Consider the following 24,406-nt stretch of genomic DNA (forward strand, 5'->3'; position numbering starts at 1 on the left):
CTCCTCCTCGTCGTTGCTATGGATCCCCTTTTCCTTGTTTTCAGCATTCAACTTGTCGGCCTGTTTGAACACCCAGCATTCTCTGTTGGTGTGGTTGGCTGGTTTATCGGGGGCGTCGTGAATTTGGCACGAGCGATCGAGTATGCGGTCCAAACTGGACGGGCCCGGATTGCTTCTTTTGAACGGCTTTTCCGCTGACCGGATTTAGAGCCACTAAATCCGGCATTGACTGTCGTGTCTTTGGTGTTGTCACTGTTGTTGTGGCGCTTGTGTCTGTTGCGACGTGGCTCGCCGTTGCTATCTCTGGCATCTGAATTGCCAGGATTTTTAGATGTGTTGTTGCTGCCAGCCAGCCAGCTGTCCTCGCCCGCACAAAAGTGGGTCATGAGTGTCGTGAGGGCTACCATGGACTTCGGCTTCTCTTTGCCGAGGTGTCGGGCGAGCCACTCGTCACGGATGTTACGTTTAAATGCTGCTAAGGCCTCAGCATCCGGGCAGTCGACAATTTGGTTCTTTTTAGTTAGGAACCGAGTCCAGAATTTCCTAGCTGACTCCCCGGGCTGTTGGGTTATGTGACTCAAGTCATCAGCATCCGGTGGTCGCACATAAGTTCCCTAGAAGTTGTCAAGGAATGCGTCTTCCAAGTTCTCCCAACTGCCAATGGAGTTTGCTGGTAGGCTATTCAGCCAATGTGGAGCCGGTCCTTTGAGTTTTAGTGGGAGGTACTTGATGGCATGTAGATCGTCACCGCGAGCCATGTGGATGTGGAGGAGGAAATCTTCAATCCATACCGCGGGGTCTGTTGTACCATCATATGATTCAGTGTTTACGGGTTTAAACCCTTCCATGAATTCATGATCCATTACTTCGTCGGTGAAGCATAGGGGGTGTGCGGCGCCTCTGTGCCGGGCTATATCACGACGCAGTTCGTACAAGTCTTGTCTCCTGTATTCGGCCTGGCCGGATTTGCTTCTAGTATATCCGGTGTAACGGTCGTCGTCACGGTTGGGGCGCGCCCCCGTGATCCTAGATCGATCTTGTATGTCCTGCTTTGTTTTCGAATACGTCTCGCAGGTCCTGCGTGTAGCCCCGGGCCTTGGTGTTTTTGTTTGACTGGCAACGGGGTGCGGGCTGGACTTCAGGCTGATATGCCGCTTTGTCTCGGCCACAAGATGGTCGGTTAGCCGCATCATACGCCGGTAGTGTAGGCTTTAATGCTTCCTCCTCGAGTTGGGGTAGCAACCTGTGCTTTGGGTAACTTTTGGTTGGGCGCTCGGGTTCATGTTCTTCGGCTGCCAGGACCTCAGTCCATCTATCTGCTAGCAGATCTTGACCAGCTTGAAGCTACTGCTGCTTTTTCTTCAGGCTTTTTTCTGTGGCTATAAGCTGGCACTTGAAGCGCTCCTGCTCGACGGGATCCTCAGGCACGATGAATTCTTCGTCGCCGAGGCACACTTTGTCTTCGGAGAGGGGCATGTAATTGTCATCCCCTGATTCTCCGTCTGTCGCCTGTTCCTTGGGGCTCGTATGCCCATCCTCCCGCTCGAAGCCTGGTTGGAGGGGATTGTCTTCGTCTTCGGCACTGTCCACAGCGTTATTGTCTCTTGTCTCGGTATCGCTGCTTTTGCTATGGCGGGGCTTAGAGTGGCATCGATGACACCGGTGCTTAGATTGCTTCTCGAGGGGATTATCCTCCATTGCCTTATTGCCATTGCTTTCTTTGGGGGTGTCCACCATGTATATATCATATGATGAGGTGGTTGTCCAGCGCCCTGTGGGCGGTGGTTCTTGTTCTTCTCCTGCATCATCGTCCATACCGTCGATGTCTTCGGAGTCGAAATCAAGCATGTCGGTTAAGTCGTCGATAGTGGCTATTAAGTGGGTGGTGGGTGGGGAACGAATTCCTTCGTCGTCCGCTTCCCACTCGAGCCGGACATAGTTCGGCCGAGGGTCTCCTGACAAGGAGAGAGACCTCAATGAATCTAGCACGTCACCCAAGGGCGAGTGCTGAAAAATATCTACGGAGGTGAACTCCATGATCGGTGCCCAATCAGATTGGATAGGCACGGACACAGGCAGTTCAGAGCCTGTGGTCGGGGACGAATCCAAGGGTCCGGTAACATAGGTCTCATAGGAGGTGAAGTCAGTATTCGGCTCTATCGCCACTGAGTGTGCGGCTTCCGTGGTGGGGTCCAACCACCCGTCCTCGGACGGCACGATCTGCTCTGGATTGAGGGCCGGAGTAGCCACAGGTGTGATCTCTCGAACACCGTCCGACGACAGAGCTAAGTCATGATCGTCGTGACTGTGCGGCGCACCTGACACGGGCTCGAATCCGTCGAAGATCAAGTCTCCGTGGATGTCGACAATATAGTTCAAGCTTCCAAACCTGACCTGATGGCCAGGGGCATAGCTCTCGATCTGCTCCAGATGGCCAAGCGAGTTGGCCCGCAGTACGAAGCCTCCGAATACGAAGATCTATCCGGGGAGAAAAACCTCACCCTGGATCGCATCGTTGCCGATGATCGAAGGAGCCATCACGCCTTTATCGTGACGGCATAGTGGGACTCTCAATGAAAGCACCAATGTCGGTGTCAAAACCGGCGGATCTCGGGTAGGGGGTCCCGAACTGTGCGTCTAAGGCTGATGGTACCAGGAGGCGGGGGACACAATGTTTACCCAGGTTCGGGCCCTCACGATGGAGGTAATACCCTACTTCCTGCTTGATTGATCTTGATGATATGAGTATTACAAGAGTTGATCTACCACGAGATCGTAGAGGCTAAACCCTAGAAGCTATCCTATGATTATGATCGTTGTTGTTCTACGGACTAAACCCTCTGGTTTATATAGACACCGAAGGGGGCTAGGGTTACACAGAGTCGGTTACAAGGTAGGAGATCTACATATCCGAATTGCCAAGCTTGCCTTCCACGCAAAGGAGAGTCCTACCCGGACACGGGACGAAGTCTTCAATCTTGTATCTTCATAGTCCAACAGTCCGGCCAAAGTATATAGTCTGGCTGTCTGAGGACCCCCTAATCCAGGACTCCCTCAGTGCTTTGTAGTGGGTTCGATTTTATGGTGCTTGATCCCAGTGACAGAACGGGAACCGACACGTATGTATCGTTGCTACTAAGGATAAAATGATGTGGTCTATATCTACATAGATAGATCTTGTCTACATCATGTCATCATTCTTATTGCATTACTCCATTTCCCCATGAACTTAATACACTAGATGCATGCTGGATAGCGGTCGATGTTTGGAGTAATAGTAGTAGATACTGGAAGGAGTCGATCTACTAATATTGGATGTGATGCCTATATAATGATCATTGCCTGGATATCATCATGATTATTTGAAGTTCTATCAATTGCCCAACAGTAATTTGTTTACCCACCATTTGCTGTTTTTCTCGAGAGAAGCCACTAGCGAAACCTACGACCCCCTGGTCTCTTTCTCATATTATTTGCCTTTGCGATCTATTTTATTTGCCTTTTATTTTCAGATCTATTAAACCAAAAATAAAAAATACCTTGCTGCAATTTATTCTTATTTATTTTATTTGGCGTTCGATCTATCAATCTACTACAATTTATTCATGTCCATTTTGCCAATTTCTAGCACCGTTACCTGAAAGGGATTGACAACCCCTTTAATACGTTGGGTTGCGAGTAGTTGTTATTTGTGTCCATGCGCCGCTTACGTTTTGTTTCTTGGTTCTCCTACTGGTTCGATAACCTTGGTCTCATCACTGAGGGAAATACCTACTGTTGTTGTGCTGCATCATCCCTTCCTCTTTGGGGAAATACCGACGTAGTTTCAAGCCGCATCACCCAGCAAAGTGAGTGGCGGGTTAGTTAATTATCAAGACAGTTGAAATTCTTCTAAGTATGGGAGAAACAGGTTCCACAAGTTGCGGTTATATTTATGGATCTACATCAGTTCGGAAAAGGAGAATAATTGCTAAACCTAAATAATGCAGTGGAAGAACATGTGAGTTGGGTTTGAATCTCAGGGCGACAGGGTGCATCTATGATTGGAAACGGATGCTAAAACTGCTACCGCATAAATTTCATGCTACTTTTTGGATTGAACTAAGCGTTAGTAGAGAAACTACGACGGGCAGCGACGAACACCGACAACTAGGGTAATCTAATGCAGATTGAGAATAAGTTGAGATTAGTACCTGCTGATGCTGATGAGCAGTGGAGGGGCACCGTGATCTCTAGTTATGGTCAGGTCGATGCAGCGGCCTAGGTTGGAGTTGTTGAAGAAGGTCGATGGCGGCGTCGGAGCTCATGTTGCAGCGGTCGGCATGAGGAAGACTCAGAAGAAGAGGCAGAGGCAGAGGTAAAAGTGAAAAAGAGGGCCTCATGTCCCTATTTATAAGGAAGTGATAAGATGGCACGCGCGGAAATCAAGGAGGAAAAATGATTCTGCTAGCAATGCGGGCGCCTCGGTTTTTGGGAGGCCCATTAAGATAAAGATCCATTGAGATATCCTGGGCCTTGTGCGGAATTACTGCACATGACGTCATGGCGGTTACAGTGATTCTGCTTACGTGGCGTCATGGCGGTTTATAGCGGACTGATGAAGATTCAACATGGATACATTCTGCTAAGTTAAAAGGTGGAGATTGATATGAACAAGTTCAGATCAACCTGGGGCCTAATGTTGGGGATATAGCTTCGAGGTGTGACCCGCCCAGGAGGGGCCGTGTTACACCATTGGCGGATTAACATGAAGACAGTCCAGGGAGGCCCAACCGCCCAAGGAGAGGTGTGAAGATGGAGGCTCATAAAACGTAGGCCCGGCAAGGGCCCAAGGCCTGGGCTTGTGAACTGTCATAGGAAGATTTGCTCTGTAAGGCATGATTAAGTAGAAACCGAGCCGACCATGTTGTGTGAGCCGATCGGGGCTCTGTAAGCCTCTGGGTCTCTACCTGTGTATATAAAGGTGAGACCCAGCGGTGGGTTAACTCAAGAAACAAGCAATCGAGAACTAGGTCAAGTGTATTCGCCCCCTTATAATCGAAACTCAAGCAATACAACTAGAAGCAGGACATAGGCTTTTACCTCGTTGAGAGGGGCTGGACTCCTTGTGTCCTTTGTCCCATTAAACCCCTTCCAGCTAACCAAGTTGCGATGGCTCCACACCTAAGTCCTTTCACTAGGGCATCTGCCATGACAAATCCACGATAGCTGGTGTTGTCCATGACCGCCATTGTCACCACGTCTGTGTCTGACTGCATCCACGGCAATGGCACAGTCACCGCCATCACTGGCACGGTCGTCGCGCCCGCGTCCAGGGTTTTGGTGCGGGAGATGGGAGGCGCCCTAGATTCGCCCGTTGGAGTTGTTGGAGGGGTGATCCCTCGGGGCACAACCGCCGCGCTGGAGCTACCGCCCGAAGAACCACCGCCCGTCATGGCGAACGCGGAGGCACTCTCCTCGGCCACGCGTTGCGCATGGGGCTCCTCGGCCAGGATGATGCGGGAGAGAACGGTGTCGAAGGGGAGAGCCTGGTTGTCCAGAACCACGCGAATGGTGCCAAGCCGCTTGTCCAGGCCATGAAGGAACTGCGTGGTAAGATCCACCTCGGTGACGGCATGGTCGATGTCTGCGAGGCCGCCAGTAAGGAGCTTCATGTGACGTGCTTACTCAGAGACCGAGAGATCACCCTGCTTGAGGTTGCGTTTGAGGATCATGAAAAGGCCGATGCGATTGGCAAGGAAGAAGTCCTTGATCTTGTGCCAGATGGCAAAGGTAGTGCTGGCGCCGACGATGTGATCGCACATGGTGTCAGAAAGGGTGGCATAGATCCATAGGGCGACATGGGCGTCTAGTTCAAGATACTAGGCGGTGGCGTTGGGTGGAGGAGGGTGCTTCATGAGGAAGGTGACACCATAGCAGAGAAGCACCATGAGGAAGAAGGTCTTCCACTTGTGGTAGTTGTGATTAGCAGGGTTTAGGAGGAAGTTGATGTGGTTGGTGATATGGTCATTGTAGATGGGATTGCGAGGGGCGGGGGCTAGCGGCGCCGGGGAGGAGGGAATGCCAGAGGTGAACAAGGGGCAAACTGGGATCCGGAGGCGGCAGAGGAGCCATTGATGAGGGAGGGATTAGTGCCGAAGATGAACGGTGGAGAGGAGGCAACAGAGGTGGCCGCAAAGGTGTCAGTGGAAAGGGAGCCCGGCGAGGTGGCGGAGCTCATGGCGGCGGCGGAGGAAGAAGGCTGAGTGTTGACCATGGGTGTTCCTGGAGTCTGATACTAAGTTGGAAAGATGGTTTCCTCTTCTTGACTGATTCTGTTACACATTACATGTTATGTACCCCACGAGAGGGAGAGAGCGCACCCGTGAGAATAGGCACTGCTACTTCTTAAGCTTGCGTTGTTTTTTTCCCTTGAAGAGGAAAGGGTGATGCAACAAAGTAGAGATAAGTATTTCCCTTAGTTTGAGAACCAAGGTATCAATCCAGTAGGAGGAACACACAAGTCTTCAATGGTTGCACCTACACAAACAAACAAATACTTGCACCCAACGCGATAAAAGGGGTTGTCAATCCCTTCACGGTTAATTGCAATGATGAGATCTGATAGAGATAGGTATAAAAGATAAATAAAAGTGCAAAATAAGGTAAAGGTAAATAAATTGTAGCAAGGTATTTTTGGGTTTTGGGTTTTATATATCTGAAAATAATATGATAAGAATAGATCTGGGGGGCATAGTTTTCACTAGAGGCTTCTCTCTTGAAAGAACGCATACGGTGGGTAAACAAATTACTGTTGAGCAATTGATAGAAAAGCACAAAGTTATGACGATATCTAAGACAATGATCATGAATATAGGCATCACGTCCGTGAGAAGTAGAACGACTCCTGCCTGCATCTACTATTATTACTCCATACATCGACCGCTATCCAGCATGCATCTAGTGTATTAAGTTAACAAGAACGGAGTAATGCCTTAAGCAAGATGACATGATGTAGAGGGATAGATCCAATCAATATGAAATAAACCCCACCTTTTTATCCTTAATGGAAACAATACAAATACGTGTCTCGCTACCGCTTCTGTCACTAGGTGAGGGCACCACAAGATTGAACCCATTACAAAGCACCTCTCCCATTGTAAGAAAAATCAATCTAGTTGGCCAAACCAAATCAATAGATCGGAGAGAAATACAACGCTATCTTAATCATGCATAAAAGAGTTCAGAGAAGACTCAAATAATATTCATAGATAATCTGATCATAAATCCATAATTCATCGGATCTCAACAAACGCGCCGCAAAAGAAGATTACATCGAATAGAACTCCAAGAACATCGAGGAGAACATTGTATTGAAGATCAAAGAGAGAAGAAGCCATCTAGATACTAGCTATGGACCCTTAGGTCTGTGGTAAACTACTCACACATCATCGGAAGGGCGGCAAGGTTGGTGTAGAGGCCCTCCGTGATCGAATCCCCCTCCGGCAGAGTTCCAGAAAAGGCCCCAAGATGGGATCTCATGAGAACAGAAGTTTGCGGCGGTGGAAAATTATTTTTGGTGTGCCCTCTAGTATACGGGGAATATTTGAGTATTTATAGAGCCGAGATTAGGGTTAGAGGAGCCAGGGGGGACAAGCTCATAGGGCGCACGTGGTGAGCTTGTGGCTCACCCGTGGACCATCTAGCCTCCTCCCGAAGCTTCCTACATGTCTTTTGGCCCAAGAAAAATCATCAAAAAGTTTCGTTCCATTTGGACTCAGTTTGGTATTGATTTTCTATAGAAGACAAAAACAAAGAAAAAACAACTGTCACTGGGCACTAAGTTAATAGGTTTGTCCCAAAAATGATATAAATAGCATAGTAATGCATATAAAACATTCAAGATGGATAATATAATGCATGGAATGATAAAAAATATAAATACGTTGGAGACGTATCAGACACGCAGGCCAACGGGGCGATGAGATCCCGAATTATAGGATCGTGCTACGTACTACTATGTTACAGTGGTAAGTACAATGTACATATGTTAACACTGAGGCCCTCTAGGTGGCGCCGCTTAAAGAACCGGCCTGGCTCGTCGGCGACCATCCCCAGCCCCAACTCCTATCTTCTTCCTCCTCATGCATATAGACGGGCCACCCGAACACCTACTCCATCTCGCATCCTCCCTATTCTGTCTCCCTCGCTCCCACTCGTGGGTTACTCCTATGTTTTCTCTTCCGCCCTCTTCCTCCATAGCTAGAGGCCACGATGCACTGCACTCATGGCTGCCATCCGAGCTAATTCCACGCCCGCGGCCCAGCTGGCCGACGACTGCATGGGGGTCAACGCGGGCGAGCATCTTCTCCTGAGACGAACTCGAGGCGGCCATGGCCGATCTTGTGCGGCGTGGGGAAACGAAAGTCGATGGCGGCATCTCCTCCGCATGGACGTGACTGACAGCGGGCAGATGGAGGCGGGCTCCCTCCTCCCACGCAAGCATGGTGTCCGCCTTGTCGTCCGTAGCCATCTCCGTCGCCGGGCACGTGGGGTGTCGATGGCAACAGGGAACCTCAGCAGCGGGAATTGACCTGGCAGGGAGCGGGCCGGGGGGTGGGGGCTCCTGGGCGGCGACGACTGAGAGGGTCACGCGGTGGAAGACATCGGTGGTGCAGGGAGGTCGCGTCGCATCGTCCACATTGGGGAAGAAGGGTTGGGTCCGGCATCTCTTTCTTTTTCTAGATCTTTTTTTAATGTCTTTTTTAAATCTTTAACAAATCGTTTTTTCCACCTATGGACAGCAGTGGTGGATAATTATTTGTCATTTTATTAAGGGAAAGTAACGGTGAACCGAAGTAATCCGTGCTTTATTAGTAGATCGGTATAGATATAGAATAGATTGAGAATTGACAAGAAAAGAAAAAAAATGCGTAGATGGCCCAGTTCAGCCCACACAACATAAAGAAAAATATGTGCGAACCAACCTGTTGTTGGATGGTTAAAAAAACTGTGGTATCCCCAACCCACCAGGGTTCAAATCCTGGTGCTCATATTTATTCCTAGATTTATTTCAGGATTTCCGACGATGCGCATTCAGTGGAAGGAGACGTTCTCGTCGACGACGAAGCGTCTACGATGACTTCGTAAATCTCAAGATGATATGCCGGTTCAGTCTTTTGGAGGTGCTCATAGAGATAGGGTGTGCGCGTGTGTGTTCATAGGGATGACTGTATGCACGTGTATATGAGCGCTTGTGTCTGTACTGATGTTAAAAATAAATTATGTGTAGCAGTGCGGCTCGGCACAAGTGTATTATTCTACGCTCTTAGTGGAACGATGAGACAGACAGGATGCTCAAATCTGAAATCTCGAAAAGCATCCCGGCCGGTAACACAACAGAGCTACTACAAAAATATCCGTTTCGGAAACAAAAAACAGAGCTACAAAATTGAACGCCGCTACCGCTAGTTGCACCCAGCTGTGTGGTGTGGAACTTTCTCCACGAGGGAACCGCGGATTCACACCTCGAAAACGGGACAGCAGACATGACCAGTCGACCGATCGAGTCAGCTCGCACTGCCACGCAAAAAAGAAAAGCATTCACTGCCACGCATACGTGTACGTTTACGTGGGTAGAAGAAGGAAGAAACCCCTCCCCGAAGAAAGCCTCTGACCGCGTTTCCGCCGGGGCCGCCTACGACCGTGACACGAACCAACAACCAGCCAACCGAGAGAGAGCCCACGAGAAGTGGTCCAGGTCAAAGCGGGCACGAACGCGAGCTGTAAAGTCCTCGCCGGGTGCAGCTCATCGTGCGCTTGCATAGCCCATGCGTATAAGAGCCGGCTCTGCGACGGGATGAGGACGAGGAGGAGAAGAGAACGAGAACAGCAGCGGACGGACACGTGCGATGAGTAGCACCAGAACTTTCTCGCCGGCGGTGGTGGCGGCAGGGCAGCAGCACGTCCGCGCGCCGCGCGGTGGGCTGCCGCGGCCGAGGCGACCCACCAGGCAGGCGGCCGGCTCGCCGGGCCAACGGTCCGCGGGTGGCGGCGGCGACGCCGCGTGGGGGCAAGCGGGGCGCAGCTGGTGGGGCGCTGGAGGTGGATTGCCAGCGGCCGCGTCGTCGAGGCGGCAGCCGTGCAGGGCTGGCGCTGGCCGGGCGCCGGCGGGGAACCGGGAGCTGGTGCGGCGGGCGCTTTCGCCGCCGGCCACGGGCGCGCGCGGCGCGGCGCTGAGGAGGTGGAGCTTCCGGCCCATGCCGAGCCGGCTGCGCAACGGGTCGTGCTTGACCTCGACGGCGGCCCCTGCATCCCCACGGCCATCGTGACTTTTGCTTAGCGTGAGGTCGTCGCAGGCTTACAGCTGGGCTCTGTAACGGGATTGGTGTAGGCTAGGCACTGTACATTCCCGTGCCTGTTGCGTTTTTTGGTGTTGTTTTTGAGGTTTCATTAATTTTTATAAATCCGGTGTCTTTTTTTCTGTACGCACGAATGTGCATATCATATTTTATAGAAAGATAGGGGCATAGAACCCAGTCCACCGTTGATGTTAGAAAGAGTGAAACACTACAACATTGACATCACTTACAATCCACAGCTCCATCCTCGGTATAAAAAAAAGATCACTCGCTACTCGCCCCACCCTGACAACAACTCAAACAGGCTACCCAATTCGCCCTTCAACAGGTTCGCCTGCTGCCAAGCTCTGTCCTCAATGACGACTCGCGTGACCATCATTTTTAAGGACGGAGAAGCACCATCAAAGACAATCGTATTTCTATGCTTCCAAAGCTCCCATAGCACGAGCGTGAAGAAAGCCTTCAGTTCCTTTGGTTTGCGCACTCCTGTCGTTTTTGCAACGCACCAACCCTTGCGGGTATCTTGGGTCGTAGGTGAACACTCATGTTTGCCTAAGGCCAAACATAGTGTTCTCCACACCGTTCTTGCGAACACACAAGTCAACAGAATGTGATTGATAGTTTCCTCCTCCTGATCGCAGAAAGGTGTAACACCCCGGATATGACTTACCTAATTTGTAATCCAACTCTTGCCGTTTCCGGCCTTAATTATTTTATTTTCTCGGGTTCGGGTCTTTATCTCCGTGTGTTGTTATCGTTGTCATGCATCTCATATCATGTCATCATGTGCATTACATTTGCATACGTGTTCATCTCATGCATTCGAGCATTTTCCCCGTTGTCCGTTTTGCATTCCGGCGCTTCGTTCTCCTCCGGTGGTCATTTCTATCTTTCTTTCGTGTGTGGGGATTAAACATTTCCGGATTGGACCGAGACTTTCCAAGCGGCCTTGGTTTACTACCGGTAGACCGTCTGTCAAGTTTCGTACCATTTGGACTTCGTTTGATACTCCAACGGTTAACCGAGGGACCGAAAAGGCCTCGTGTGTGTTGCAGCCCAACACCCTTCCAATTTGGCCCAAAACCCACCTAAACCTTCTCCATCATCTAGAGCGTTCGATCACGACCGCGTGGCCGAAAACCGCACCTCATTTGGACTCTCCTAGCTCCCTCTATGGCTATAAATAGAACCCCCCGAAATCCGGATCTCCTTCTCCCCCGAAACCCTAAAATCGCCCCGCCGCCGACGGACATGTCTGCCGCCTAAATCGGACACATCGCCGCCGCCGCCCGCAGCCAACCGGGGCCGCCATGTGGCGCGCCGCCACCCGCAGCCATGCCGGCCCGCGCGGCCCGCCGCGAGCCCCCGCGGCCCAGAGGAGCCGCCGCCGCCCGCGCCCTTCTCCTCCCCGACGCCCCTCGCCGCGCCGCCGCCTCCACCCGTCTCCGGCTACCACCTCGTCGCCGGGCCACCTCAGCCACCGCTCCGGCGACCTCGCCGGTCGGTGCCGTGAGACGCCGCGCCGCCACCTCGCCTCTTGCCGGCGCCGCCAAGTCCGGCGCCGCGCCTCCCGCCGCCGTCCGGCGACCCCCCTCGGCTTCCGCGCCACTCCGGCGACCCCCCCTCCGGCGTCTACAGCTCCGGCGAGCTCAGATCCGCCGCCACCTCGGTTTCCGTGCAAAACCCTAGATCTGTTTTCAGAGGGTATATTTTTTCCTAAGTCCCCGTTTTCCCAGATCCATATGCTCCTGTTCATGGCATCGTAACTCCTCATCCGTAACTCCGTTTTGGGCATATAGCATATCAAAATGTTCGTCTCAGAGAGTACATCATTTCATTCCATTGCATCATTTTCATTTGAGTTCATCTTGATGCCCGAAATGCTGTTGGAAGAGTGCTACTTGAGATAATTGTCAGATCTGCTGCTCCATTTAGATATTTGTCATTTTTGCCATGATTATTGTGTGCATGATATGCCCGGGTGCTCTACATATATTTTGTTAAGGGTTTTGCCATATTTTCAGAGGTGCAACCCATGTATTTTTGTGATGGGTGTGGTGACTAGTACAAGCTTGCAAAGTGAGGCACTTGGTAATTCTGTTTTCAGGGACTTAGTATTTCCACTAAGTCCTTGACCTGTTTATCTCATGTTGCCATATGTTCATGTTGTTTCCTAGTGATCCGTGCCTCTTTTGATGATGATCAATAAGGGTGTTTTATTAATCTTGTAGTGCTCTATCCATCCATGTCTTTGTTTGCAATTATGGAGCACCCTAGCTTGAGTCAATCGAGCTCTACTTTTGCTACTTCGTGATTCTGGGCAGATTGTCTACTTGTTAGCAATTTTGCCGATGATGTTGTAGTTGATCCGTGCATGCTATGCTATTGTTCTTGCCAAGCCTAGCTTGCACTTTGTGTGTTCTTGATAGATGTATGCTTATCTTTTCATGACTTGCTCCGTAGTGAGTGCATCAAGCTCGTAAACATGCCTACTTGAGATATTTTTCAGCATGTGCCAGTTTTCACTGTCTGAAAACTGATTATGCTTTTGCTATGTTCACATGCTTGCTAATATGTTTTCTGATCCCTTTTGGCTCAAGGTCACTAAGGGACTTTTGTTAAGCTTTTTGAGTAGCTCCATGACATGTTTTACTTTGCCATGTTCAGGTCCTGTAGCATATAGTTTTGTTGCTCCAAAGAGTGCTACCTGATCTGAGATTTCAGACAAGTGTTAATTTCACTAAGTCTGAAATCTGTTTACCATATGCATTTTTGCCATGCTTGTTTGAACCTGTTAATGGATGATTTGGCCGTAGCCCAGTGCTAGACTTTTGTTAAGCATCTTGAATGCATCCCTGCCATGTATTTTGTTGTCATGTTTGAGTGCTGTAGCATGTTCATCTCATTGCATTTAGATGGCTACTTGCTGTAAATCGCAGACCGTGGTCATATTTGAATCGCTTGCATTTCCAAACCGTAACTCCGATTCCGGCGTTCTTTATATCGTTTTCAAGCGATTTTATCTCATCTTTCTAGTGGCACACTTGGATTTCCATGTTGAGGCCAGGTTCATGCATCCCTTGTCAAATCTTGCATATGCATCCCGCATTGCATACCATCTTTGCATCATATTGTTTGAGCTTTGCACGTGGTTGATTGTGTTCCGTTTGTTTGTTTGTCTTGTTTGGGTAGAGCCGGGAGACGAGTTCGCTAACAAGGAGCCCGTTGAGTTTGCTTTCGAGGATCCAGTCAACTCTGAGAACTTTGCAGGCAAGATGATCATACCCTCGAAATCACTACTATCTTTGCTATGCTAGATGCTCGCTCTTTTGCTATGCCAATGCTACGATGCCTACCACTTGCTTTCAAGCCTCCCAAATTGCCATGTCAAACCTCTAACCCACCATGTCCTAGCAAACCGTTGATTGGCTATGTTACCGCTTTGCTCAGCCCCTCTTATAGCGTTGCTAGTTGCAGGTGAAGATTGGAGACCGTTCCTTGTTGGAACAATATTTACTTGTTGGGATATCATTATATTGCCATGTTATCTTAATGCATCTATATACTTGGTAAAGGGTGGAAGGCTCGGCCTCTCGCCTAGTGTTTTGTTCCACTCTTGCCGCCCTAGTTTCCGTCATATCGGTGTTATGTTCCCGGAATTTGCGTTCCTTACGCGGTTGGGTTATAATGGGAACCCCTTGATAGTTCGCCTTGATTAAAGCTTTTCCAGCAATGCCCAACCTTGGTTTTACCATTTGCCACCTAGCCTCTTTTCCCTTGGGTTTCCGGAGCCCGAGGGTCATCTTATTTTAAACCCCCCCGGGCCAGTGCTTCTCTGAGTGTTGGTCCACCTGTCAGCTGCCGATGGCCACCAGGGGCAACTCTGGGATGGCCTACCCGTACCTAAGACAATCTGAGTGTGCCCTGAGAAAGAGATATGTGCAGCTCCTATCGGGATTTGTCGGCACATTCGGGCGGTGTTGCTGGTCTTGTTTTAACCTGTCGAAGTGTCTTAAAGAACCGAGGTACCGAGTCTGATCGGAACGTCTCGGGAGGAGGTCTATTCCTTCATTGACCGTGAGAGCTTGTCATGGGCTAAGTTCGGACTCCCCTGCAGGGATTTGAACTTTCGAAAGCTGTGCCCGCGGTTATGGGCAGATGGGAATTTGTTAATGTCCGGTTGTAGATAACTTGAACCTTAACTTAATTAAAATGAATCAACAGTGTGAGTTACCGTGATGGTCTCTTCTCGGCGGAGTCCGGGAAGTGGACACGGTGTTGGAGTAATGCTTGCGCAGGTTGTTCTCTAGATTCTCGCTCGCGCTTTGCCTCCTCTTCTCGCTCTCTTTTGCGAACAGGTTAGCCACCACATATGCCAGTCGCTTGCCGCAGCTCCACATATTTTCACCTTACCTTACCTATTGAGCTTAAATAGTCTTGATCGCGAGGGTGCGAGATTGCTGAGTCCCTGTGGCTCACAGATTACTATTACACCAGATGCAGGGCCTGATGATTCCGCTCCAGGTGACGCGCTCGAGCTCAAGTGGGAGTTCGACGAGGACTCTCAGCGATACTATGTTTCTTTTCCTGACGATCAGTAGTGGTGCCTAGTTGGGGTGATCGGGACCATGTCGCATGTTGGGTTATCTCTTATTTTGGCGCCGTAGTCGGGCCATGAGTGTTTGGATGATGTAATGTTATTTATGTACCTTGATTGACGTGGCGAGTGTAAGCCAACTATGTTATCTCCCCTTTTATTATCTATATTACATGGGATGTTGTGAAGATTGCCTAACTTGCGACATATGCCTTCAATGCGATTATGCCTCTAAGTGTGCCTCGACACGTGGGAGATATAGTCGCATCGAGGGTGTTACAATAGGGCAAGCATCTGATGCGGTCAGAAGTACACCTGTTCCTCGTAGCTAGCCAGGTAAAGAGACAACACTGCAGAGGGGCTCGAGATCTTCATGAGAAATCCGCGGTTGGTACCACCTCCCTGCCGGCAAACAAGGCGGCGTAGGCGAAAAGGATCGAGAATTGACCATTTGTTTCCCGCGACTAAGTGATGGAGTCCATGACACTCTACTATAACTGAATCCCTTGCAGACGTTGCCATACCTCCAAATACTCCACCAGAGCTGTGAATGCCATATTGGGGCTGATGTCCTGTGCCCAGGTGCCAAGCGAGATTGCCTCGTGAACCGTGTGGGTGGCCTTGACTCGTCGCGAGACACCTCATATTGTGCCGATGCAAGCTCATGCATCTGCATCCTGTCGAGCCATCGGTCCTCCCAAAATAGGGTGTCCTTCCCATTCCCTATTGTCGCCCTGGTGGTTGCCACAAACAACACCAATGACTCCATGTGAACGACAATCTTGAACTCTATCCATGGTCTACTCTGGTCCGCTCGACGTAGCCAAGTCCAGGGAGTCTGCATCGCTATGTTCAACCACCTGAGGCACGGGATCCCTAGGCCTCCTGCCCATCTTGGCATGCACACCTCTTCCCAAGCCAGGGAACAATTTCCCCCATTTACTTGAGCCTTACCACACCAGAGGGAGCCTCTAATTATCTTGTTCATGTCCGTGATTGTCTTCATGGGGAGGCCCAATGCCAACGTCGCATGCAATGGACCCGAGCATAACACCAAAAGGACCAAGATTAGTGTGCCGCTCTTCGGCAAGGCGGCTGCCTTCCAGGTAGGCAAGCAATTCATCAATTGATCCACCAATCCACGTAGTTGTGCCGCTGAGGGTTTGTTAAGGCATAGGGGCAGTCCAAGATATTTGCATAGGAAGGACCCAAGTCGACATCCCAAGATGCCCTAAATGTGTGTCATCTCCACCTCCGAGCAGCGTATTGGTATGGCCGAGGTTTTCTGCAAGTTGACACGTAGTCTGGACGCCGTACCGTACATCTAATCCTTGTTGAAGTTCTCAACTCGATGTCCACTGGCTTGATGAAGACGATGCCATCCTTTGTGAAGATTAACATACTGTGGCCGAGGCCCACCCGATCCAGCGGTGTAAGGATTACCGAATTCGAGGCCAACTTAAACATATGCTGCAAAGGCTCCATGATGAGGATGAATAGCATCGGTGGAAGCGGTCAACCCTGCTGAAGGCCACAACAGTTATAGATCGGGGCCCCCGGTACGCCATTCACCATGATCCGAGTGGTTGAGGTAGAGAGGAGCCCAGGGATCCAAGATAGGCACTATGTGCCAAATCCCATGCACTAAAGAACCTCGAGAAGAAAAGGCCACTGTACCATGTCGAAGGCTTTCGATATGTCCAATTTCAGCATGACCGTCGACTGTTTCAACGCGTGAAGCCGCTGAACCGTACACTAAGCGAGCATAAAGTTATCGTGAAGGGACCGCCCCTTCACAAATGCGCTCTGGTGCTGACCCACCAAGCATGGGAGGTCCTCAGTGAGGCGGCAGGAAAGCACCTTGTCAAATATTTTGACCGCTCCATGCACCAAGCTCACCGGTCGATAATATCTCAACTCCTCGGCACCTTCCCGTTTAGGTAAGAGAGTAACGAGCGCTTTGTTGATTGAGGCCAAACCTCGCATGTCCGCATGATAGAAGGAGGAGAGCGCCTTCATGAAATCATCCTTGATTATGTTCCATCAAGTTGCATAGAATCTGGTCATAAATCCGTCCAACCTTGATGCCTTATCAAAAGGCATGGCTTTGATCACTTTAAGTACTTCGTCCGCTGTGAATGGTTCCTCCAGGTGGTGTAAGTCCTGGGAGGGTAAGTTCAACACCTCTAGGTTAAGGGCATGCTCGCGACCCAGCGTGGACTCAAAGAGGACCCCATAGCAGTGAAGGAAATATGCCCTAGAGGCAATAATAAAGTTGTTATTTTATATTTTCTCATATCATGATAAATGTTTATTATTCATGCTAGAATTGTATTAACCGGAAACTTGATACTGTCGGTGTTCTGGGAACGGGGTCCCAAGACTTGCCTGCCTGCAGCCCATGGTGTGGCTCTGCAAGCGGGCCCATACAGCCCATCTTCACCAACGAGTATTCAAGACCCTCGCGAGGGGCCAAGCCTCGCGAGGCGGACGACACAAGACCTCCTCAAGAGCGGCCTCACCAGGCTGGCTTGCGAGGGGCGAAGAGTTCAAGGCAAGGCAAACCTCGCTAGGTTTCAAAGACGTGAGCCATGACGATCAAGATCAGGCGGGCGCCAGCGCGCACAGTGTTCTTGTTTCCTCTTTGGTGCTAAGGAAGCAAGCGCAGGCGCGGAGTACCGAGGTGTCAAGCAAAGGTTTCCATATCAGTGCAACAAGACCATGACCAGCAGGATGGCAAGACGGAGGTCACCATGGAGCCTAAGGCGGTGTCACCACCAGAGCCTTTTGCAGGCGAAGATTGATTTTGTCAGGATAAGCTGTACTAGCTATCCCCTTTCAAATTGGCCGTTGTTGGCTCTCTTCCCGCTCAATATTTGAGGAGAGGACCAAGGCCTCTATAAATAGGACTAGCCACCACCATAGCTAGGGGACGAGACCCGAAAAACCGACAAGTTCACCAAGCACAAGGACACCTCTCCTCAGGAGGCTGTTCTTCCCTTTGCACTGTTCATCCTTAGCCCAAGATGCAATCCACCACCACCACACTGGAGTAGGGTATTACACCACACGGTGGCCCGAACCAGTATAAATCTTGTGTCCTTTGTGTTGCGAGTTCGTCGAGTTAGCCCGTGAGATCTTAGCGCATCTAGGACGTGGATTGGTAGGGGGAGATCTTCGCGTGCACCCCAGTGTTCGAACCTTGAGGGTTTTGCCGGAACCCGAGATCCGACATTTGGCGCGCCAGGTAGGGGTGCGCCGTAGCTCTCCTTCCACCAGCCGATCCACTTGTTGATCCTTTGGCGCTCCGCGGCTCCGATGTCAGGCGACTCAAGGACCAACACCGAATGCTGGGCAGCCTGGCCAGCCCGGGAGGCGCCGCCTGCCAGGAAGACCTCAACCCCGCGCTCCAAGCGGCACGAGCACCACCTGACGCTATGGGGCGCGGGCGGCACGGCCAGGCATCGTCCGCCCTCACCCCACGACAGTCGCGAACTGCTGCAAGGGCCGCAAGCCACGTCGCGGCGACGGCGCCGCACACCCGGAGGGAGCAGGCAAACATGCGGGCTGCACTCACGGTGGCGCGGGAGTTGCTGCGGTGCCGGCTGATGGAGAGCGACCGAGATGCACTGCTAGAATGTGTCGCCGAGCTCCTGGACACAACGGCCATGGGAGCACCGCCCTTCTGCTACCAGCTCATGCCCCAGGCAGCGGCTGGATCCCACGGCGGGCCTCGCCGCACCCGCGTGCTCCCGAGTGCGCCCGGGGGCCTCATAGACACCAGTGTGATCCATGGTGGACGACGCCCCATCGCACCCGCACCACCCCAGATGGGTGCGGGCACAAGCATCGCCGCACACGGCCCTAGTGGGGCGCTACCCCACCATCCTCAGGACGGCGTCATGGGCCGGGCGACATGGAGCGTGGGGCACTTCAGCGAGGTCTTCGGGGCAAGGGCCTTGGAGGCCTACGTGCCCCGCATGATGAACCACGAGTACACGCCGGAAGATGACCCCGGCTCGTTCCTCAAGCCAGGCTGGGAAGAGGAGGCGCTTGGACCTGAGGCCTTCTAGGAGCCGCCCGAGAACCCCACCAACCACGCCGTCGACAACAGCTACATGGTACCACTAATATCCTAGGGGCAGGCTTACGCTAACCATGAATCGCAAGTGAACCAGGTAACAGCGCCAGGCGACAGTTCCGGCACAGCGGTATCCGTCTCACCAGGAGAGGCTCACTGGGGGCTGCGTGGGAGGGGCCAGGAGCAAGGCCCCTCCCCGCGTCGCTCGGAGCAAGGCATCGCCTAGAGGTAGGCCCTCTGCCGGGGAGGCGCCGGTGAGCCTTCCCTCGGTAGAGGACCCGTGGTCGCCGAGGGCGCCGCTGGTGTCCCCTCTGTCCTCGTTGGTGTCATCCTGGTCTCCGGTCGTCCCAACGGTGGTAGGGGGTGGCACAAGGCGGGGCCCTCGTCCAGCAATATGAAGTAAGGCTCACACATGTGAAGGTATCTTCCCGTGACATTCTCACGTAATAATGAGTAGGGCTGTACACGCCCTGGAGTCTCAGGAGTGCCGCCCTCGGGCCTCGAAGGCTCCCTCCCACGTCCTAGTGGCAGCACTTAGCTTCACGCTGGTGAGAAGACATGAAGACTAGACTAGGCGCCGGACACGGCCATTTGCTTTGGATTTCTTTTATGTAACCCTGCCTTCTGGATTTGGATTTAAGTTGAAGTTGAATTTTCATTGATGCGCGCGGGGGTGCCTTTTCTCGTTCGAGCGATTTCTTGCTATCTGGTTCTTGCCTTATTTCGGAGTTTGCGCCTGTTGCTTCCCCCTCGCAAGCAGGGTTAGGCATGGCGCACGCGCGCCACGCGCATGATGCGCCACGGCTAGCGCTTGCTTATCACGCCGCCCCGTTGGGCGCGTCGACGAGTTCCTCAAGAGCTTCCCAGAAACTCGCAATCTCATGAGCCGGTTTTGGGCTCGTCCAGGCTAAGGTAAATCGCAACAACAACCTTGCCCCAGGGTACGTGAGTTCACGAAGACGCATATCCAACTCGACCTAAAAAGATAGAAGCAGTAGTATATTTACATGAGGGGCTTCCCCTCCAAAAATGCTCTTACAACCTCAAGGGCTGCGCCCGAGCTTCTGTGTGCAGGACAAACAGCTGGGAAACATGGGATCAGTCAGACATGTCACTCGCTGCGTCCCTCGGATCGCCTCAGATGCGTTGATGGCATCACTTCTACCATCGCTGGCATCACCATCACCTTCACCAGCGCCGCCATCACCATATTCGACCACATCGCCCGCGTCCGCCGTGACCACCACCCCATCGTCGCCGGAAGTGAAGGCCCTGACCAGTGCGTCCACATTGTCTTCCACCCATCGCGATAGGTCGCCCCAGATGGCCTCGGGTACAGGAGCGATGGCGACATCAAAATCGAAGTTGGGGTCGGCATGCTGGAGATGGCTGAAGACGCGGGAGAACGCATGCCCAAGCAGGTCGCGGCTCCTTTCTTTAACAAGTTGGCGAGCCCTCTCGGAACGGTTCTCCAGGCACGTCACCACGTCGGTAAGGAAGCGGAGGTTGCTGGCATAGTCGTTCGCGTGGGGATGAGGAGCATTCTCATCACATATGTGGCCCAGGGCGATGTTGGCCCGGTTCCTTAGGTCCTGGAGCATGGGGGCGTGCACGCGCTCCAGAGTTCGTTGGTGAAGCACTTCCTCCCTGTTCTGTCGCATGACGGACTCGGTGTCAGCGACCCGTTGCTGAAGAGGGAGCAACTCGGCACGGGCAGAGGCCAGTTTGGCCTACGCCGATGCCAGGGCAGCTACAGTGGCCTCCTCGTGTCGCTCCACCTCAGTCAACCTGGACTTGAGGGCAGCAGTCCTACCAGCAGCCTCAGCTACCACGAGCTTCAACTTCAGGTCAAGCCTACCCTCAAGACCCACGTGAGCCTCGGCCACCCGGCAATCGACCTCCTCCTGGGCCCTGGCCTTGCGCGCACCAACGGCATCCTCCGCCTGGGCAACTTGACGCTCCCTCGTCTCCAGCCGTTCGAGCTCAAGGCTACACTCCACGGCTTCCAGCGCCAGCACCTCCTCGTGCTTCCGGATCTCTTCCTCTTCGGCAGGCGTCCCCCTCAACGACGCCAGGGCGGCTCTTTGAGCCTCCACTTGCTGTTCCAAGACGGCGCTCCAGGCTTGGAGCTCCCACGCGCGCTTCTCCGCGACCTCGCGACGGCGGTCAGCTTCCCGAGCCTCTTCCAGAGCTCGGGAGCAGGCATCACGGTGAAGGAAATATGCCCTAGAGGCAATAATGAAGTTATTATTTATTTCCTTATATCATGATAAATGTTTATTATTCATGCTAGAATTGTATTAACCGGAAACATAATACATGTGTGAATACATAGACAAACAGAGTGTCACTAGTATGCCTCTACTTGACTAGCTCGTTGAATCAAAGATGGTTAAGTTTCCTAGCCATAGACATGAGTTGTCATTTGATTAACGGGGTCACATCATTAGAGAATGATGTGATTGACTTGACCCATTCCGTTAGCATAGCACTTGATCGTTTAGTTTGTTGCTATTGCTTTCTTCATGACTTATGCATGTTCCTATGACTATGAGATTATGCAACTCCCGTTTACCGGAGGAACACTTTGTGTGCTACCAAATGTCACAACGTAACTGGGTGATTATAAAGGAGCTCTACAGGTGTCTCCAAAGGTACATGTTGGGTTGGCGTATTTCGAGATTAGGATTTGTCACTCCGATTGTCGGAGAGGTATCTCTGGGCCCACTCGGTAATGCACATCACTATAAGCCTTGCAAGCATTGCAACTAATGAGTTAGCTGCGGGATGATGTATTATATAACGAGTAAAGAGACTTGCCGGTAACGAGATTGAACTAGGTATTGAGATACCGACGATCGAATCTCAAGCAAGTAACATACCGATGACAAAGGGAACAACTTATGTAGTTATGGGGTCTGACCGATAAAGATCTTCGTAGAATATGTGGGAGCCAATATGAGCATCTAGGTTCCGCTATTGGTTATTGACCGGAGATGTGTCTCGGTCATGTCTACATAGTTCTTGAACCCATAGGGTCCGCACGCGTAAAGTTCGATGACGGTTATATTATGAGTTTATGTGTTTTGATGTACCAAAGGAGTTCGGAGTCCCGGATGAGATCGGGGACATGACGAGGAGTCTCGAAATTGTCGAGACATAAAGATTGATATATTGGACGACTATATTCAGACATCGGAAAGGTTCCGAGTGATTCAGGTATTTTCGGGAGTACCGGGGAGTTACGGGGATTAGTATTGGGCCTTAATGGGCCATATGGGAAAGGAGAGAAAAGCCTCAAAGGGTGGCCGCACCCCTCCCCATGGGCTGGTCCAAATTGGACTAGGGAGGGGGGGGCGCCCCCTTCCTTCCTTCTCCTTTTCCCTTCCCTTTCCTTCTCTCCTACTCCTACTACTTGGAAGGGATCCTAGTTCTACTAGGAAAGGGGGAATCCTACTCCCAGTGGGAGTAGGACTCCCCTGGGGCGCGCCATAGAGAGGGCCGGCCCCTCCCCTCCTCCACTCCTTTATATACGTGGCTAGGGGGCATCCCATAGACACAACAATTGATCTCTTAGCCATGTGCGGTGCCCCCTCCACCATAATCCACCTCGATCATATCGTAGCGGTGCTTAGACGAAGCCCTGCGTCGGTAGAACATCATCATCGTCACCACGCTGTCGTGCTGACGAAACTCTCCCTCAACACTCGGCTGGATCGGAGTTCGAGGGACGTCATCGAGTTGAACGTGTGCAGAACTCAGAGGTGCCGTGCGTTCGGTACTTGATCGGTCGGGCCGTGAAGACGTACGACTACATCAACTGCGTTGTGCTAACGCTTCCGCTTTCGGTCTACAAGGGTACGTAGACAACACTCTCCCCTCTCGTTGCTATGCATCACCATGATCTTGCGTGTGCGTAGGAATTTTTTTTAAATTACTATGTTCCCCAACACACGGGAGGCTGCGAGGGAAGCCTCAGCCTTCGCATTATCGAGCTCACACTGGTGGCGCCCGAGGTTGATAGCTACCTTCAGCTTATGCCGCTCCTCCACCAGCCGAAGACCCTCGGCCACGAGGCACGCGTCTACATCCACGAGCTCTTCACCAAGCCGGTTCATCGCGCCATCGCCTCCTGAAAGAGCTCGTGGCGGACGATGCTCCTTTCTTGCGCCAACTCGAACATGCTGCTGACCCCGTCCTCCGCCGCGGGGACCGCGGATGGGGCCCGAAGCGGCTCGCCCCCTTTCAGCGGGGGGCTGGGGGCTGGCGCCCGCCCAGTTGCAGGCTAGGCCTCACGAGGATCCTGAACGAGTGGAGGCCCGCTGCTTGAAGAGGAACCCAAAACCGAAGCCATCCAGCTACCGTCCACGACCAGGGGAGGAACCCTTGGCACGCTTGATGTACTCCAAGCAAGGCCGCGAAGGAGAGACGGCGAAGGCGCGAGCTCAAGGCGCCTTGTCGACGGGTTGGCTTCCCCAGTCGACTCCACGCCATGAGCAGCGCGCAGGCTTGCAGCGCTCGAGTCCAGCAGGAGAAATGAGGCGAGAGGAGGTTGCTTCTCAGGAGATTCCGCGCCCTTGGTGGAAGGGATCCAGAAGAGACATCGTCAGGAAGGGAAGCAGCACGCGGAGAATCACCAAGATAAGGTACTTACTCATCAACGGCGATGTACTTTCTCTGTTTTAATGGCCTGAAGGTGCCGCTGCTTGGGGACCTCCTCCTCTTGCGGAGCTCTTTGAAGTCCACACAAAGCCGGCCGAAGCGCTGGACATGGCGGCCGACACGAGGCGCGGCTGGAGAAGCGCTCGAAGGGGCAGGCCCAGGAGCGCCAAGCTGAGGGGAGCTATCAGGCCCTGCCTCGCGGCGACCTGCTGAGGCCTCAGGAGCCCCGGCCTCGGGAGACGCGGGCTGCGTCGCCCCCTCAACCGCTGCCCCAGGGCAAGAGTCGCGAGTCCCCGAGGATGATGCCTCGGGAGCCCGGGGCGGCATCATCATCTCGTCGCCTTCACCATCGGCCCCCAGCGGTGCTCGCCCCCTCCATCCACACTTGGGGAGAGCTCGACGCCTGCGGAAGGGAGAGGAACCACGACGATGGGGTTCTCACGGGGCCCCACGAGGCTGACTGGACACAGTCCCCACTCATCGAAGGAAGGCATATGCTTAGCGAATGTCGCCTTGTTCAAGCAGCGGTACAGAAGGCAACTCTTCCTTGGCATGTCGTCTGGCAGTGAGACACCCGTCAGGACCTCGAGCACCGTTCGTTGCGCCTCAAGGGGGAGCCCAGACTCCTGAAGTCTCATGTGGTCCTTGCTATTGACCAAGGCCCACATCGGTCGAGAGTGGCGCTGAAGCGGAGCGATTCGGCGCCGGACGAACTCATTCACCACC

At 52.4% G+C, this 24,406-nt stretch overlaps 1 protein-coding gene and 2 pseudogenes across 1 annotated transcript; 2 read left to right on the plus strand and 1 right to left on the minus strand.

Annotated features, from left to right (window-relative positions):
* Positions 1–3,970: 3,970 nt before the first annotated feature.
* Positions 3,971–6,256, minus strand: LOC147984456 (uncharacterized; annotated as a pseudogene).
* Positions 6,257–9,630: 3,374 nt separating this feature from the next.
* On the plus strand, positions 9,631–10,529 carry LOC125541359 (uncharacterized). The gene has a single exon (XM_048704794.2). It carries the CDS (start codon positions 9,891–9,893, stop codon positions 10,308–10,310), a length of 420 nt encoding a protein of 139 aa, XP_048560751.1. The 5' UTR covers positions 9,631–9,890; the 3' UTR covers positions 10,311–10,529.
* Positions 10,530–15,923: 5,394 nt separating this feature from the next.
* LOC147984457 (uncharacterized) lies at positions 15,924–16,846 on the plus strand (annotated as a pseudogene).
* Positions 16,847–24,406: the final 7,560 nt, after the last annotated feature.

Source organism: Triticum urartu, chromosome 2A (genome assembly GCF_056163025.1).
Source record: "Triticum urartu cultivar PI428250 chromosome 2A, HENAU_Tu73, whole genome shotgun sequence".
NCBI lineage: Eukaryota > Viridiplantae > Streptophyta > Magnoliopsida > Poales > Poaceae > Triticum > Triticum urartu.